This window comes from Stenella coeruleoalba, assembly GCF_951394435.1.
Source record: "Stenella coeruleoalba genome assembly, chromosome: 16".
In the NCBI taxonomy this organism is placed as follows: Eukaryota; Metazoa; Chordata; class Mammalia; order Artiodactyla; family Delphinidae; genus Stenella; species Stenella coeruleoalba.
Window position 1 is genome coordinate 59,343,846 of NC_137162.1, and position 19,616 is coordinate 59,363,461.

Here is a 19,616-nt window from a genome sequence, read left to right on the forward strand (position 1 = left end):
AGCTGATTCACTTTGCTGTATGTACAGTAGAAACTAACACAATACTGTAAAGCAACTATACTCCAATAAAATAAAATAGGTAACCAACAAGGACCTACTGTATAGCACAGGGAACTCTGCTCAATACTCTAATAACCTAAATGGGAAAAGAATTTGAAAAAAAGGAAATACATGTATATGTATAACTGAATCACTATGCTGTACACCTGAAACTAAAACAACATTGTTAACCAACTATACTCCAATATGATAAAAATTTTTTTAAAAAATAAATGAGATACACTGAATGTTAAAAAAAAAAAAGGTACCAAGAGAAAAAGTGTCCACCTAAAATTCAGTACACCACACAACTATCTTGCAGAAATGAAAGAAAAATAAGGAAATTTTCATATATCAAAAGAAAGCATTTCTCACCAACAGACTCACATACAAAAAGTTTTAGAGGACATCTCTCAGGTTGCAAGAATTAAAAAAAAAATTTTTAATGAGATAAAATTTGCATAACATGAGTCACCATTTTTAACCATTTTACAGTATACAATTAAGTGGTTTTTAGTATATTCATGATTTTCTGTAACCACCACCACTATCTAATTTCAGAAAATTTCCATCACTCCAAAAAGAAACCCCATACCTCCCAATGCACCTCTTCCTCCATCCCCTGGCAATCATTAAACTACTTTCTCTATGGACCTGCCTGTTCTGGAAATTTCACCTTAATGGAATCATACAATATGTGGCCCTTTATGTATGTCTTCTTTCGTTTAACGTAATATTTTCAAGGTTCACCCATGTTTTAAGATGCTTCATTACTTAATTCCTTTCTTTAAAAAATAATTTATTTATTTTTGGCTGCGTTGGGTCTTCGTTGCTGTGCGCGGCCTTTCTCTAGTTGTGGTGAGCAGGCTTCTCATTGCGGTGGCTTCTTGTTGCAGAGCACGGGCTCTAGGCACATGGGCTTCAGTAGTTGTGGCATGTGGGCTTCAGTAGCTGTGGCTCAAGGGCTCTAGAGCGCAGGCTCAGTAGTTGTGGCGCAGGGGCTTAGTTGCTCCGTGGCATGTGGGATCTTCCCAGACCAGGGATCGAACCCATGTCCCCTGCATTGGTAGGCAGATTCTTAACCACTGTGCCACCAGGGAAGTCCCTTAATTCCTTCTAATATATGAATAATACTCCATTGCATGATGTATTAGTTACTCAAGCTGCCATAAAATATGACAGACTGGATGGCTTAAATAACAGAAATCTATTTTCTCACAGTTCTGGAGGCTGGAAGTCCATGATCAAGGTGCTGTCAGGGTTGGTTTATAGTGTGATCTCTCTTCCTGGCTCCTATGCAGCTGCCTTTTCCCTCTGTCCTTGCCTGACTTCTTCTCTTTACACACACAGAAATAGAGAGCTGTGATGTCTCTTCCTCTTCTTACAAGGATACCAACCCTATAGGATTAGGGTCCCACCCTTCTGACTCAATTAACATTAATTACCTCCCTAAAGGCCCTATTTCCAAACCTAGTCACATTGGGGGTTAGGGCTTCCACATATGGATTTTGAGGGGGACACAATTCAGTCCATAACACATGGATATACCAAATTTTGTTTTGAATACCAAATTTTGTTTATCCGTTCATCAGTTGATGGATGTCTAGGTTGGTTCCACTTTTTTTAAAAAATAAATTTTTTTACTTATTTATTTTTGGCTGCATTGGGTCTTCATTGCTGTGAGTGGGCTTTCTCTAGTTGTGGCGAGCAGGGCTACTCTTCGTTGCAGTGCGCAGGCTTCTCATTGTGGTGGCTTCTCTTGTCGTGGAGCACAGGCTCTAGGTACATGGGCTTCAGTAGTTGTGGCATGCGGCCTCAGTAGTTGTGGCTTGCAGGCTCTAAGGCTCAGGCTCAGTAGTTGTGGTGCCTGGGCTTAGTTGCTCTGCGGCACGTGGGATCTTCCCAGACCAGGGCTCAAATCCGTGTCCCCTGCATTGGCAGGCAGATTCTTAACCACTGCGCCACCAGGGAAGTCCTGGTTCCACTTTTTGACTATTATGACTAATGCTGCTATGAACATTCATGCCAGGGTTTTGTGTGGATATATTTCATTTCTCTTGATTATATAACTTTGAGTGGAATTGCTAGGTCATATGGTAATTTTATGTTTAACTTTTTGAGGAACTGCCAAACTGTTTCCACAGTGGCTGTACCACTTTACATTCCCACCAGCAATTTATGAGGGTTCCAGTTTCACAACCTCATGAACAGTTGTTATTGTCCTTTTCTTTTTTTTTAAAAAATACAGCCATCCTAGTGGGTTTGAAGTGGTGTCTCATTGTGGTTTTGGTTTTGATTTGATTTCCCTAATGAATAATGATGTTAAACATCTTTTCATGTGCTTATTGGCTATTTGTATATCTTCTTTGGAGAAATGTCTGTTTGAGTTATTTGCCCATTTTTAAAAAAATAAATTTATTTATTTATTTTTGGCTGCATTGGGTCTTCGTTGCTGCACACAGGCTTTCTCTAGTTGCGACAAGTGGGGGCTACTCTTTGTTGTGGTGTGTGGGCTTCTCATTGTGGTGGCTTCTCTTGTTGCAGAGCATGGGCTCTAGGCATGTGGGCTTCAGTAGCTGTGGCTCGTGGGCTCTAGAGCGCAGGCTGTTGTGGCGCATGGGTTTAGTTGCTCTGCGGTATCTGGGATCTTCCTGGACTGGGGCTCGAACCCATGTCCCCTGCTTTGGTAGGCGGATCCTTAACTGTGCCACCAGGGAAGCCCTATTTTCCCATTTTTAAATTGGGTTGTTTTTTCTTTTGTTTTTGAGTTGTAGATCTTTATAGACTGTGAGTACTAGATTCTTATCAGGTGTATGATTTACGTACACTTCCTCCCATTCTGTAGGCGGTCTTTTCAGTTTCTTGATAATGTCCTTTGATACACCCTAAAGTTTTTTATTTTGATGGAGTCCAGTTTATTTATTTTTTCTTTTGTTGTTTGTGGTCTTGGTGTCATATATCAGAATCCACTGCCAAATCCAAGCTCATGAAGATTTACTCCAATGTTTTCTTCTAAGTTTTATAGTTTTAGCTCTTAAATGTGTACCTTCAATCCACTTCAAGTTGATATTTTGTATATGGTGTGAAGTAAGAGTCTAACTTCATTCTTTACCATGTGGCTATCCAGTTGTGCCAGCACAATTTCTTTTTTTTTTCCTATCTGAATTTGTTTTTGATTGACATATAGTTGATTTACAATATTCTGTAAGTTTCAGTTGTACAACATAGTGATTCACAATTTTAAAAGGTTATACCCCATTTATAGTTATTATAAAATATTGGCTATATTCCCTGCCAGTACCATTTCTTAAAGAGACTATTCTTCCCCCATTGAATGGTCTTGGCACCCCTGTTGAAAATCAGTTGGCCATAGATGTGTGGATTTATTTCTGGACTTTTGATTCTATTCCTTGGATCAGTATGTGTTCTTATGCCATACCACACTGTTTTGATTACTGTAGCTTTGTATTATGTTTTAAAACCAAGAAGTATGAACCCTCCAAATTTGTTCTTTTTCAATATTGTTTTGGATATTCAGGATACCTTGCATTTCTGTATGAATTTCAGGATCATTTCTACAAAAAAGGCAGTTAGAATTATGATAAGGTTATACTCAATCTGTAGATGTATTTAGGGAGTATTGCCATCTTAACGATATTTAGTCTTCCAATCCATAAACAGAGGGTGTCTTTCTATTTCTTTAGGTCTTCTCTATTTTCTTTCAATAATATTTTGTAGTATTCAGCATACAAGTCTTACACTTCCTTGGTTCAGTTTATTCCTAAGTATTTTATTCTTTTTGATGCTATTATAAATGAGTTGTTTCCTTAATTTCATTTTTGATTGTTCATGGGTAGAAGCTAGAAGAACTTTGAGAAGCATGATAGAGAAGACATAAATTACCTTGAACAGACTTAGTAGGAATCTGGATTTGGAGGAAGCTGTAGGGGAGGGCTCAGAAGGAAATGAGGAACATGTTATTAGAAACTGGAAGTAGGGAGATGCTTGTTATTTTGTGGCAGAGAGCTTAGTGAAATGGTCTCCTGTGGTCACATGGAAAGCAGAACTTTTAAGTGATGATCTTGGTTGTATAGCTAAGGAGATTTCCAGTCAAAGTGTTGAAGGTGAGGCCTGATTTTTTTCTTGCTGCTTATAATCAAACACGAGATGAGAGAGATAAATTGAGGGAAAAACTATTAAACATAAAGAAACCAGGACTTGATGATTTTGAAAATTCTCAATCTCTCTAGATGGCAAAAGATTCTAAATAAAGGAAGGCTATCAGACCCCCAAAATTCTTCTGGCAGGAAGCAGCCTAATAAAATTACTTAGCTACAAAAATGTGCTATGTTTCATGAAAAAGGAAGGATGACTCAGAGGTCAAAACCAAGAGCTCAGAGGGTAGAGCAGAAAGCTGAGAGGATTATTTCCAGGCCTTAATTAAAACTTAATGAAGGAACTCCCAGTATTTTCACAGCTGGATTTCAGAATTGCTGTGGACCCTTTTTTACTCTCACCTCCCTGACCCCAGCCTTTTAACTGGAGTGTCTATAATGGTTATCTTTTTCCTGGCCCACTATTGTATGTTGGGTGTGTTGGGGTCAAATAACTTGTCTCTAGGAGTAGAATGGCTGGATTATATAGTTAGATGTTTATATACCTGTGTATATAAGCTTTAGTTTCATAGGTTTATAGATGGAAAGGAATTGTGCCCCAGTAATTTCACTTCCTGTATTACATCCAGGAACTTCATTCATACCAGGACCTGATTCAAAGTCTTTGGAGCTGATGCTGTAATAGATGATTCTCTTGGAAACCTTTGAAGGGAGTTGAATGTACTTTGCCTGTGGGAGCACATGAATCACTAAGGGCCAGTGGGAAGACTAGTGGACAAATTCCAAGGTGCACCCCCCACCCCCCCACCATGATTCTCAGCTGTTGATGTTCACACCTTCGTTTAAACCCCTCCCTTTGAGCATGGGCAGGACCTGTGACTTGCTTCAGATCAAAAGATGATGGTAAAAGTGATGGGATGTCACCCCCATGATTATGTTATATAAGTTTCTGTCTTGCTAGCAGATTAGCTCTCAGTCTTTCTTGCTGGCTTTGGAGAAATAAGCTGCCATGACTGCTACAGCTACAAGAAACTGGATGCTTCCAAAAACACACAAAAGGGGAAGTGGATCCTTTCCTAGTTGAGCCTCTACATGAGAACCCAGCCTTAGCCAACACCTTGATTGCAGCCTTGTGTGATCTTAAGTAAATGACTAGCTGGCTGTTCCTGGACTTCTGACCCACAAGTCTGTGAGATAATAAATGTGTGTTGTTTGAAGCTGCTAAGTTTGTGATAATTTTTGTGCAACATAGAAAATCAATACAGACAGTTCTTAAGAAGTTAAATATACATTTAACCATATAATTCAACGATTTCACTTGAAGAAATCTACCCAAGAGAAAAGGAAATATGTGTCAAAATTCTTGTACATTAGTGTTCATAACAGCATTAATAGTCCAAAAATGAAAACAATCCAAATGTCCATCAACAGATAAATGGATAAACAAGTTGTGGAACAATGGAATACAACTCAACAATAAAAGGAATAAATTACTGACACACACAGTGACATGGATGACTGTCAAAATGATCACACTGAGGGAAAGAGGCCGACAAAAGAAGAGTAAATACTACATGATACCATTTAAGCAGATAACTTGTCATTTGGGGATGGTGGGTCAGGTAGGGGCAGGAGGGAGGGATTACAAGGTTATTAACTTTGAGGGTAATGGATATATTCACTGTATTGATTGTCTCATGGTTTCATGGCTGTATACATAGGTCAATTTATCAGATAATACACTTGAAATATGATTGGTTTATTGTATATCAATTCTTCAATAAAGCAGTTTTTTAAATGTATTTGCACATGTTTTTTCTCACAAATAATTATATTCAAAGAGAAAGCACAATCTCTATCTAGTCATCATAGAGTAGGCCTTGTTACTTATGCACTCATTCCCAGATACTTTCCAAATATCTGTTAGTTTCTATGAGAAATACAAATATGATTCTTTAGTACTAATGAACATATAATTTAATAGACTGGTTACGGTTTGGAAAGCATAAACAATTATTTTTTTATATTGTTTTCACAAAGAGCCTTACCAGAAGCAAATCCCTCCCAGTGACTACGTGTCAGCTGCTCCATACAGCTTAGGACCTTGCTCCACACATCGTCAAACACATAAGCAAGGACATCCTCTTTCATGCAGTAAAATGGAGCAATAGGTGGGTACCCTAATTTCTGTTTCTCTGTAGCTGCTTCTGATTTCTTTCCATGAAACCCCTCTTCCCTGTTAACAGAAGCAAGAAGGAAAGACTTCATGGTTATTCTTCACTGGGTGTTCACCACTGTCTTTTGGCTGCTTAGGAGTGTGATTTATGCTCCTCCCCGCCACCACCCCCCCCTTCCTCCCCGCATATATAGCACAGGTATTAAATAGGCTTGTGAACTAAGGGAGTTTTCAACAGAGGAGACTCTGCATTTCCCTTTTTACATCCATCCCACCCCACCCCCCTACTCTGCCAAAAAAATAGAACAAGAAAAAGAAGACAGAATCATTGTACTTTTTTAAGCTTTAAATAGATGGGCATTTAAAGTTGATCAACAAGCAACCTATGACAATTAAGCACACAAAAATACTCTTTTTGTTGTAACTGGGTAACATTTAGATTAATATTAACTTGACACATTTAACGATGAGCATATAACTGTGATTATGCTGCATAATTATTTGAGGCAATGATTCATTAGGGAAGTAGTCCACATAGATTATTAAAATTAGTATACTTTTACTAATCCAAATAAACATTTGGTAATTGGCTGTAAAGGAAAAAGAGGGAAGCCCAACAGCACAGGAAACTACTCTGAGACTCTTCTGGAGACTGTGTATCTATAATCCAGAAACTTCCAGTTAGGCAAGTCTGTCTCTTCTCTGGCAATGAGTGCCAGTAGCCCCAGATTTCTGGGGGAAGAAAATTTGGCTGATGGATGTGCTTATCTATGACAGATGTATTATAAACTAAGACAAAGCAAATTCTGGAACTGGCTTGGGTGGAGAGAAGTACCTTTACAGTGAAAGTTACTCCTGGGGCAACAAAGTGCTCAAGAATGAAATAGGAAACTGTAGGCAGGTAAGAAGGATGCTAAGAGATTTAAGCAGGGCAGCCAGACTCCCTTTGCTTCTCCTTTCCCAAGGAAGAGCTAGCCTGGCATTAAGTGGCAGAGGAGGCTGATTAGCATTAAATGTATTTCAATTTATATTTCTTTTTAGAGGAGATAACATAGTCATATGATAAAAATTCATATTGTATAGAAGGAAATATATGTATGTAGTGAAAAATAAGTCTCCTACATCTCTGTCCCCCAGTCCCCATTCTCAGAAGCAAACACGTAGGTCCAGAGAGATAGTTACATTATACACTGTACTGCACCTCACTCTTCTGTCAGTGTATCTTGTCCATGATCCCTATCAATGTATATAAATCTGCCTCTTTTTAAAAATAACTGCAACAAACAAAAGTAACTGCAGAGTATTCCATTGGATATACCATAATATATCTAACTAGACAGTTATTGATCAACTAACCTTTGCTTTTATAATCAATACTGCAATTAATACCCTTCTACAGATATTCCTCAACTTACATATTGGGTTACAGCCCAATGAATTTATGAAAATATCATGTCAAGAATGCATTTAATAGGCCTAACCTATTGAACATTATAGCTTAGCGTAGCCCACCTTAAATGTGCTCATAACACTTACATTAGCCTACAGCTAAGCAAAATTATCTAACGCAAAAACTATTTTATAATAAAGTGTTGAATATCTCATGTAATTTATTGTATACTCTACTGAAAGCGAAAAGCAATGGTTGTATGGTTTTAAGTATATTGGTTGTTTACCCTCATGATTGTGTGGCTGACTGGGAGCCACAGCTTGCTGCCGCTGCCCAGCATCCCGAGAGAGTATCATACTGCATATCGCCAGCCAAGGGAAAAAAAATCAAAATTCAAAGTACAGTTGCTACTGAATATGTATCACTTTTGTACCATCGCAAAATCAAGGAATCATAAGTCAACTCATCTTAAGTTGGGAACAATATGTATGTACTTCTTTGGCTACATGGATATTATATCTGTAGGATAAATTCCTATAAATAGAATTATTGAGTCAAAGGGTATGTGCATTTCAATTTAAAGAGGTGGTATACATAGGATCCAGAAAGTATACTCTCGGGCATTTATCCCAGAGACATAAAAATTTTTGTTCATATAAAAATCTGTGCGTGAATGTTCATAGCAGCTTTATTAATAATAGCCAAAAGCTAGAAATAGCCCAGGTGTCCTTCCACAGGTGCACAAACTGTGGTACATCCATACCATGGAACGTGCTGACAATAAAGAAGAATAAATTTTTGATAAACCTAAGTAAATAAATAAATAAATAAATAGGTGGTATAATTCTCCAGTAGTGAAAGAATATGCCTCTTTTCTCATTCAAGGACTTATTAACCTCCTTTATCTTTTGTTCTTTGATAGTCTGACATGTAAAAGAATACTCATTATAGTTTTAATTTGTATCTCTAATTGTGAATGAATTCCATTTCATATATTTAAAATCCATCTTCTTATAATGTGAACTATTCATGTTCTTTGTTTCATCTTTAATCTTTTCCTTACTGATATACATATTAAGGAAATTAAGCCTCTGTCTATGCATGAACTGCAAATATTTTTGCCAGTTTGTCATTTGTCTTTTGACTCTATGAATTTTTTCTATGCAGAAATACTATTTTATGTAGTTTTTTAAAGAATTTCTTAAATGACTTGTAGATTTTGTGCTATGGTTAGAAAGACCTTCCCTATTCCCAAGTTATTTTAAAAAAAATCTTTCATATCTCATTTTCTTCCAAACTTACATGCTTTCATTCATCACATCTCAATATCTCAGTGATATCTCTAAAGAGAAGACTGCCTTTCTAAAAATCTTCCATTTTACCTGAAAATTCATTTCAGTTTACTATCAGGAAAGGGGAAGAGATGCCCCAGGGACACCTATGAGCCATGAACATCACATTTTAAATTAGTTAAATCTACTGTATTTTTTATAAGCTAAAATGAAGGGAAAAGACCTTTGAGGAAAAAGGAAGAGAAAATATGGATAATTTGACTCAGGCCAGATGAAGTGAAAGGGAAGGGGGCAATCTCTGCAAAACCAAAACAGCATACTTATGATTCCCTTGGAACAATGAGCTAGCTCAACGGTGTTATGTTTGGAAATCTGGGTTGTGTTTACCTGACCCTAGGACTGTGTACCTTGAGCATGTAGTAAACATGGCTCAGTAGGAAATATGGGAAGAAGTCCAGAATCATGTGACACTAACTAGACCTAACCACAGCCTCACAGCCTAAAATGAAATCCTCACTTCTAGATGTACTACTGTGACTATCAATTCTGAGCTTTTAAAGGCTTAGAGGAATAATTTAAGAGTTTAATATATCAGAAAAGTAGCATGGAATAGTGAGGAGAGCACTGGATTTAGAATCAGATGAATAAAGTTTTCATGAGTTACTGGTGATACTTTACAAAGAGGAAAATCAAATTATGTGGAGAAAAAAATTCATTTAAAAAATGTTTAATCTCAGGAAGAGGCAAATGGCGTGTGTAGGAAGAAAATATACAAGGAAGACTGGTATGTGAAAGCAATAGGAATTTATATCAACTAAGTACATGACACTGGATAACTGAGAACTAATAGAAAAGAAATAAACAGACATCAACTTAATTATAGGTAGTATTGGTAGTATACTTTAGAAAAAATAGATATTAACAACAAAATAGCAGGGGAGTAAAAAGTTTAAAAGACATAATACTCACATATCTGTGTGGTCGAATGCTAGGTATTCCTCTATTATTCCTTCCGAGAAGATTATACAGTCTTCCTCTTCTCTTTCCATAGAACACAAGCTAGGGGATTTGGCAATGGAAGATGCTTTAGGAGCATATGAAGATGAAAAATGTAACTTCTTTCCCCTAATACCAAATCTGGAAGAGGAAAAATATTAATTATGTTCAACATAAACAGTTCTCAAAGGAACTCATTCGCACAAGTTTCAGCTCAAGGTCCCTTGCCCTAGTGACACCTTCCTGGGCTACTCTAAACCTTAATACCTGTTATTTCTCAGAACAGGGATAAATAAATACTAGCCATAGACCCACTCTGCTTAGGTATATTATGCACTATTGAATACTGCTTGCTATCTTTTCAGATGCAACAGCTATGGCTATAAAATATTTTTAAAAATCTAATAATATTTACATTCATAATTAGCTCTTTAAAGTACCTCAGGAGGTTATATGCTTATTTCAATAACTCCGTCATTGTTCAAAATGTATACTCCTAAAGGGCAAGTATCTTCCCTTACTTCTATTTAAATTTCTTATCCTACCCAGGTATTCAACGAATATATGATGACGCCTTCACTTCAGCAGGTTTACTTTGGAGAAAGTCAGTCAAATCTGAGCAGTACAATTTTTTAAATGGCTCTCAGTTTAACCAAATATTAAATATAACCAATGTATGCTTTGTGTTATTCTTTATACCTTTTTGTACCTTAAGTATTTTTTAAACAATGAAAAAAGAATAAACCTATGGCACTTTTCAGCAAGGCTAGTGGGAAAATCTTTTTGGAAGACATTTTGGAAATATGCATTAGAAACCTTAAAACAGAAATAAACTTTGATTCAGTGGTTTCATTTGTAGGGGATTTCCTTCGAGGATATGACCTATAAGATTTAGCTATAAAAATTATCATCACAGAACTGCTTATAATTGCTAAAATTCAAAACTGGCCCAACTTTTTCAAAATATAGGATAGGGGATTGGTTGTTTAAATAATGGTATATTCATGCAGTGGAATTCTATGAGGTTACTAAATTAATGTTGGGGGACAAAATGGAAGATTCCCATAATAAAATGGTAATTATAAAAAGATTATAAAATATGTACAGTAATTTCAAAAAACTCTATACATATGTGGCAGAGAACGCTAGGTGCCCCCAATATCGATTCTCCCTGCCTCTCCTAATACATCATGCCAATTTAATTCAGGAGAGCAATACACGCACCTCAAAGATGACATTTCCCACCACCTTGCAGCCAGATGTGACCAATGAGATATGAGCAGAATTGTTATGTGGGACTCTGGGGAGGCTGTTTAAAGAGAACTGGGTTAGCTTTAAGGGGTGCCCTTTTGCCCTTCTGCCTTTCCTGCTTCCTGCTACCTGGAAAGTGAATGTCATGTTTGGAACTCTATCAGCTGTCTTGGACCACCAAGAAAAACCCCAAAACTCAGGAAAAGTATCCTGGGCTAGCACAATGTAGCAGAAAGATGAAATGAGTCTAGGACCCTGAAAACACCATACTACCACTGTACTATCTTTAGATACCCTTCCTCCAGACTTCTTTTAAAAGAGAAATTTCTCTGTTATGTAAGCCGTTAAATAAGGTGTATTGTTCATAGGAAGTGGTTGGAAGGGTATTAGGCCAGACTGTGAAGTACTTTGTTAACTTTGGCTAATTGATAGCAATGGCATTGAAGTTTTTAAGAAGGGGAATGACAGCATCCTTGCTTTAAAAGATGACTATGGTGGTGATGAAGAGGACAATGTGGTTAGGAGGCTAGGGCAAAAGATGAAACAAGAGCTGGTAAGCTGATGAGAGCCTGGACCATGGCAGGAGGCATGGGAGACAGAGAGACAATAAGAGATGGGAAAACAGTTTGAAGAACAAATATATCCAAACCAGCTGGTATTATCGTTTATAAAAGTCTCTAAACTTGAGACTTTAGGTTTTTTAAGTCTCTGTTCTGAAATTCTAAACAGTGATACCCAAAATCTAGTCAACAGATTTATGGCAATCCATGACAAAATTTTTACGGATCCACATCAAAATGAGCAAAATAAGAACAATGCTCAGTAAGACTACAAAATGCCCTTTCTTGAAAAGGACTGTCCTTATTTTGAGACATGCTTTTTTGTGTTAATATGTCATTTCTTTTATAAAACAGTGGTGTTAGTATTTTTTTTCAACATGACAACATGACAAAATTAAAAGCTGTCAAACCCATGTCAAACACTCCACTCCCAGCATTCCTTATGTTATTGTGCTACTGTATCGTTCCATTTGTATTACTAACCAATCATTTTTTAGTCAGTGGTAACTAATGGAATTACTTGCTCTGAAAAAAAAATAGAGTTTTCTAACAAAGTATAGGCCTTTTTGTCAGTTAAAAAAATTTTCAGTTAGATGAGAAGGAAAAGTGTTCCCATTTCCCCTAAAGCTGCAGCAAAGAACAGATAGTATTCTACATCATAAAGCTGTCTTTGCAAATGTTGTTTCTAACAAAGGGATCTTTTAAATCATCAGACTTCAGAGATTACCATGTCTGGAAAATAACCTTTAACTTCTAAAATGTTTGTAATTCTCTTACTTACTAAAAAAGTAACAGTGGTCTTATCTAATAATGTATTGCCCTGATAGTAATATTTAAGTTCAGATCTGTTTTCTTGTGAGCGGAAAGAAATCATTGCCACTTTATTCTTCTCCCACATGCATGGAGGATAAAATGACTTTGCTGGGTTTCTTATTTAAACAAAGAGTTTAATTTGGAGCCAGCCCTCAGGTGTAGGCCTTAGGAGGCAGAATTCTGCAGCCTTCATGGAGGTGATCACTGCAAGGCCCTCCAGGTTGGCTAGGAGGAACAAGTGGCCAAGAGCTCTCTCCTTCCTGACTAGGATCTGAAAAGTACAATTAACCACTCTCAACTCCACTCCATCTTCCAGTGGACCTCTAGCGATGATCAAAATAGAGGAAAGTTACATGAAGTTGTGATCTCATGATGCCAAAAGGAAGAAAATATAACTTAGTACACTAGGAAAGGAAATATGATTGTGGATGGCCCTACCAGTAGAAAAACGGAAAGAGAACATCTCCATGGTTTTGGAGAGCTTCAGAAAGCTCTTTATGTCTGAAAAAGTCTGATTTGTAATTAGCTTGACTGGGCTCTTGCATTTAGGACAGTTGTAAAAAAAAAAAAATCAAAGAAAATGAAAGCAAAAGCTATAATTTGTAATGAGTGACATGAGGGAGGTGGGCTTAGGAGAAACCATACCATGTCACTTTAATGATATTTTAAAAACTGTGGTGAACAATATAAGATTAAATACACCATCATAAGCATTTAAAACCATACAGTTCAACAGTGTTAAGTATGTTCACATTATTGTTCAACAGATCTCTTGAACTTTCTTATATTGCAAAACTGGAACTCTGATATCCATTAAACACTCATTGCCCCTTCCCCTTCCTCCCCTCCCTTTGGCAACTCCGCTTGTACTTTCTGTTTCTATGATTTGACTACTTTAGATACTAAAGATGGCTGGAATCATATTGTATTTGTCCTTTTGTGACGGGCTTATTTCACTTAGCATAATATCTTTGAGGTTCATCCCTATTGTAGCATGTGACAGGATTTCCTTCTGTAATATTCCATCGTATGTATATACCACATTTTCTTTCTTTTTATTGTATTTTATTTATTTATTTTTGGTTGCGTTGGGTCTTTGTTCTGTGCACAGGCTTTCTCTAGTTGTGGCGAGCCAGGGCTACTCTTCATGGCGGTGCATGGGCTTCTCATTGCAGTGGCTTCTCTTGTTGCAGAACACAGGCTCTAGGCGCATGGGCCTCAGTAGTTGTAGCATGTAGGCTCAGTAGTTGTGGCTCGTTGGCTCTAGAGCACAGGCTCAGTAGTTGTGGCTCACGGGCTTAGTTGCTCCACAGCACGTGTCCCCTGCATTGGCAGGCAGATTCTTAACCACTGTGCCACCAGGGAAGCCCCCCTTTGTCCATTTATTAATTGGGTTATTTTTGTTGTTGTTGTTGAATTGTAGAAGTTCCTCATATATTCTAGATACTAGCTCCTTATCAGACATGCAATTTGCAAATATTCTCCCCCATGCCATAAGTTGCCTTTTCACTCTGATGATTGTTTCTGTTGACGCACAGAAAATTTAGAGTTTGATGTAGTCCCATCTGTCTATTTTTGCTTTTTGTTGCCTAAGCTTTTGGTGTTCTATCCAATAAATCATTGCCAAATCCAATATCCTGAAGCTTTTCCCCTGTGTTTTATTCTAGGAGTTTTAATAGTTTTAGGTCTTCCATTTAGGTCTATAAAATCCATTTTGAGTTAATTTCTGTATATGGTATAAGGGTCCCACTTCATTCTTTTGCATTCTTTCCCCAGCACCATTTGTTGAAGAGACTGTCCTTTCGCATTGTGTAGTCTTGGCGCCCTTGCTGAAAATTATTTACTCATATACGCAGAGGTTTATTTCTGAGCTCTCCATTCTTTAATGATTTTTTAAGGGTTATAATTCTGCATATAGTCATATACTTTAGCAACTTATTAGATATTATAGTTAATTTTTGTTGAGGTATGTATTTAAAGTAAGGGTAGGTAAGCCCCTTAAGCTAACTTGAAGCAGATGACTGCATAGTTTCTTTTCAAATGGAAATGTCCTCAGACTCATCTTCTTCATGGTCCTTTTCTGGGCTGTGTTTTCTCCTTATGCTGCCATCTTCTATTGTTATAAAGTTCCTGGAATTCCATTTTGACCTAGACACTAATTTGTCTTGATTGATAACATTGTTTTGCCACCATAATATCAATTAATTCATTTTCATGGAGTTTGTTTTCATATAAATATGATTTAGTAAAAAAAAAATAAGTTGATGCTAACCATGTTCTACGCATTGTACGAGGTGTTAGCGATACAAAAAGGAAGAGACTGTATTTTTGTGTTGTTTATTATACTACTCTCCTCTGGCCCAAGAACTCCTCAAGAATGGAAGCTGGACCGAATACCTTGTTTAGTACATTTGAGATTTGAAAGAAATCCAGTGTGGGAGGATGAATGAATGAGAGAGAGAGTGACAGAAGATAAAGGTAGAGATGTAGGCTGGGGCCAGCTTATGATATAATTTTAGATTTGTATCTTAAATTCACTGGGAAGCTATTGAAGATTTTTAAGTGGGGACAGAAAGGATTAACGCTGAACTTTAAAAGGAGAATCTGATGTAATGTGGAGGGGCAAGAATGGATATAATTTGAAATGTTATTTTTGTAGAAAGTAGATGATCAACCTCATATTTTATGGAAAACTGATTTGTTAAACTGAAAAATATCAAAATGAATTCTTGACACATTTTTTCACACCACTTATTACAAAAAGTGGCAGAATTGCAGCATCATCACCAACTTACATACCCTCACTACCCAAATTTTGTTCTCAAATACTAGTAGCCTCTCAAAGGAATCAGATTTCCTTGAATTTCAGCTGATACCATGCCTTAAAGGAAGAAACAATTTTTTTCCAGGATGGGCCTGGAGCATCCTATTGTAACCAGAAAACAAGGAAACATTCAAGACAAAAACAAAGGAACTAGCTTGACATGGCCAAGTTGTAACAATTTGAGCATCAATAATAATTATGGTTAATTAAAATATATAAATATTTTGAAACGCAATGAGTTCATTAATGGTACTCAAGATAGAAAGTATCAAGTATGGACAAAGTGGTAGTGATAGGAAAATAAATATGGATTATATTTAATTTGTTATTATTTTCAATAAGTAGTGACGTGCTAATATAGCTGAATAACTTGTTTCATTTAAGTATCTCTGTATATAAAGTATAGATAGGTAATTGTTTCATCTGTATAGTAAAGAAAGATAATTATTGAAAACTGTAAGTCAAATAATCCAGAAAAGCAGAACGAAAAATAAGAAGCACCAAGCAGCAGTGGTGGTAGCAAGTAAAAAGGAAAGAAAGGTTGCCTGTACTAAGTTGCAGAATGATGATTTAGCCAGATGTCCTAAAAAAGGAGGAGCTAACTGCTCAGATTTGTTCCTTATTTCTTTGGAATCTCTAAATGGAACTGCTATTTATAGTTATAAAATAATAAGGCATATATAAAGTTTATACTAATAGATCAGGTAAATATATCTTAATAGCAGGACATAAGTTATGTAATTTTGGTCAGTGAGAATTAAAGGATACATCATTTCTGTGGGAGACATTAGTTTGTAAAAGTCTGACCTTTATATAAAAGGAGTAAACTTAAAAAGGCTTATTGATGTAATACATGAGGTTTAAATTTAGAAAGAAAGCTCAGCCTAGTGACCAGAAGCTTGAGCTTAAATCACTTTGAAAGAAGTAAACAAATCCCATTCTCTGACCAAAAATCAGTTAGTTGATAACCCAGATCTCATAACCTTAACTGGCCTAAGACAATAATGTTTTACTTTGTGGTCTGATGAAATTACTACAAGCCCCAAAAGGCATCAAAAGAAAGTATTACTACAACTCTTAGAAGGTATCAGTATAAGTAAAATTACAGTCTTAGGAAAAAGTAAAGGAATTTATTTATTTACTTATTTATTTATTTGGCTGTGCTGGGTCTTAGTTGTGGCACATGAGATCTTTAGTTGTGGCATGTGGGCTTCTTAGTTGCAGCATGGGGACTCTTAGTTGCAGCATGCATGCAGGATCTAGTTCCCCAACCAGGGATTGAACCCAGGCCCCCTGTATTGGGAGCACAGAGTCTTATCCACTGGACCACCAGGGAATTCCCAATATTTTTAAAAAGTAAAAATAAAAATAAAGAGTTTGAGGTGTTAAAGAATTAGCCATTTTAGCTAGTGTACTAATTACCCATTTTAAGCTGATAAACTAATACCAGTTTAACTTCTATAAAGAAATTAAGTTTTAATTAGTATTATATGTTTAAGAAAATGACTTTTCAGAATTTTTTTCAAAAAATTTTAAAGTCTGTTTCTTAGATCCCTGAATTTCTTTAAACCAGTCTATCTACACATTTATTCCAAGAGGGAAGTGCCTAGATTTATAGATGGACGTAGATATATATGAATCTGAATAACCCTTAAATCCTAGAGAATGTCTTACTTTTGAACAAAAAACTAAGTAACAAAATTCTAATATGCATAAAGACTATGGTCAATCTTACAGAATTTGCTGTGCTTTACTAAATACCAATAAATAGGAAGAAGTATTTTAATCCCTTAGTATAACTAGTAGAATATAATACTTGCACATTAGAATACATAAGTACTTACATATTAGAATACTTACATAGTAGAATCTCTTTCTTGAGACATTGTTGCCTCATGTGAAGCTGAAACAGCAGAAGGGGATCTAGGATACAGTCCATAACCTTCACTTGGAGTGATTATCTGCCTACCCAGAATCCTTCAAAGTGAAGAACATAAAGAGATAATTAAGCACCTTCACCTGGCATACATACAAAATGTACGTATTTTTGGAACAAATTTGATGGCTCTACATAGAAGTCTAGAACATACTTAGTCCGTTACTGATTTAGAATGATTCTTGAGAGAAATGTGAATCCAGAGCCTTTTTAAAGGTATATCTCTCTCCTATACAATGGAGATAGAAAGGATAAAGCTTTTCCACCCCACTGAAAAAAATCCAAGGGAACTGGGCAAACATTTGTAATTTTCCCTCCATCCCCTATAGCAATCTTCATTAAATTTGCCAAAGTGGGTGAAAGCCAGGCCAAATTAGTGAAAACTGAATTATATTCTTAAGAACATGAAGCTTTATAAATTTTAAGTATGTGTAGTAAGTGCACTAATGCGGTTTCTAAGGAAAGCTTCCTAATAGCCTATGTTTGCTTTCAAGTATACATGCATAAGAATTTACTTATAGACAACAGTGTAATCAAATACATTTTCTGACCCTCTTGTTCAAAAGCAAGGCTGTTTGGACAGCCATAGTACACAGATCACAGTTACTGGTATAGAAGTTGTTTTTACTTGATTAGGACAATATAGGTAGTTATGAAAACTCTGAGAAACTTCCATCAACATGAGTTTTCTGTCATCTGAGGCTTTATACCACATTGCCTCATTTATATAAATCTATGCCCATAGAGATTTCAGAATACAAGCTTTCTTGGAAATCTGCTCTTCAAATTTTAGTATTAGCCATGAATATACAAGGGCTCCAATACCTGAGGTGAGGAAAGCTACATGTCCACTGTTGGCACTCTTCTTGTAGACTTTTAATATGTACACTCAACTTCTGCTCATACAAGAGCTCATCAATGGCTGTGAACATTGCGTGGACTTTTTCAGTGGCATTTTGATCAAGTTCCTAAAAGAAATTATCACCCCAAAATATTTAGATGAGCTTCAATCTCTGTTAATAATCATAAAGGTTGAAAGCAATCAGATTCTGTTTTATTTTCAATATTTAGTACACTTGTGTGAAAGAAAAGTTAAGTTAGTGAGTTTTGGGATCTTACAATATGCAGATGGCCTCCCTATTCCTATTTAAAGAAAATTTGTGGAAATATCTACGTTTTTAAAGTAACATTTTCTTCATCAAAAATATCCAGAAAAGTATAAAGAAAGATAAAAATTACCAATAATTCTACCACTCAAAGATAATGATTGTTAATTTTATTATAGTTGCTTGGTTCCAGTATTCTTTTTAGAGCGTAAGGTAGACAGTCAATCCCATATATATATTACTTTGTAGTCTGCATTTTTCACCTGACAGTTTACATTAAATCTTTGCCCTATAATTTATCCTTTTGCAGCAGCCAAAAGGATGGCTATAAAATGTGAATCTGATCATGTTATCTGATTCTCTGCTTACTCTCTACTTCATCTGTTTTTATGTTCCCTTTTACATTCTGATGGAAGAAAAGTTACACCTTTTTTTCTTTTTGCGGTACGCAGGCCTCTCACTGTTGTAGCCTCTCCTATTGCGGAACACAGGCTCCGGCCGTGCAGGCTCAGCGGCCATGGCTCACAGGCCCAGCTGCTCCGCAGCATGTGGGATCTTCCCAGACCGAGGCACAAACCCATGTCCCCTGCATCGGCAGGCGGACTCTCAACCACTGCGCCACCAGGGAAGCCCCTAGGTGATTTTCTTAGTTCTCTCATTCAATTCACTACTATTCTGTTTCACTGGGTCCAGTTTACATATAGTAGTTATGTCCAGTTATCTACTCAGATATTTCAAATGCTATTCATGTCTAAGATTTTAAACTGAATTTTCATATCTGTCTTTTCTTAAATTAAAATCTCTACCTGCTTTGTTTTAAAACCTCCAATAATTTTAATGGATGCTATCTTATCCCTTAACTCTTTGAGTATTTAGAAAGTTTAATAAACCTTATTGAGGAATAGTTTACATACAATAACATTTCAAGTATCTACAGCACAATGACATTTGACAAAGGTATTCACCCAAGTAACCACCATTGTTTTCCAGATGTAGAAGAACATTTCTGATACCCCAGAATGTTCCCTCATACCCCTGTGCAACTGAAGTTTCCTGTTCCCCATGTCATGAAACCATTGATCTGATTTATAGCACTATAAATTAGTTTTGTCTGTTAC

General features: G+C 36.4%; 2 protein-coding genes across 2 annotated transcripts in view; one reads left to right on the forward strand and one right to left on the reverse strand.

The window, feature by feature from the left end:
- The window catches only part of DNAJC9 (DnaJ heat shock protein family (Hsp40) member C9), a 47,845-nt gene that overhangs the window by 21,430 nt on the left and 6,799 nt on the right, over positions 1-19,616 (forward strand). The gene's annotated exons all lie outside the window — the stretch shown is intronic.
- The window catches only part of FAM149B1 (family with sequence similarity 149 member B1), a 59,845-nt gene that overhangs the window by 14,024 nt on the left and 26,205 nt on the right, over positions 1-19,616 (reverse strand). The window contains 4 exon segments of the mRNA XM_079899426.1: positions 6,203-6,390; positions 9,982-10,149; positions 17,317-17,433; positions 18,218-18,360. Coding sequence (XP_079755552.1) covers positions 6,203-6,390; positions 9,982-10,149; positions 17,317-17,433; positions 18,218-18,360 — 616 coding nt within the window.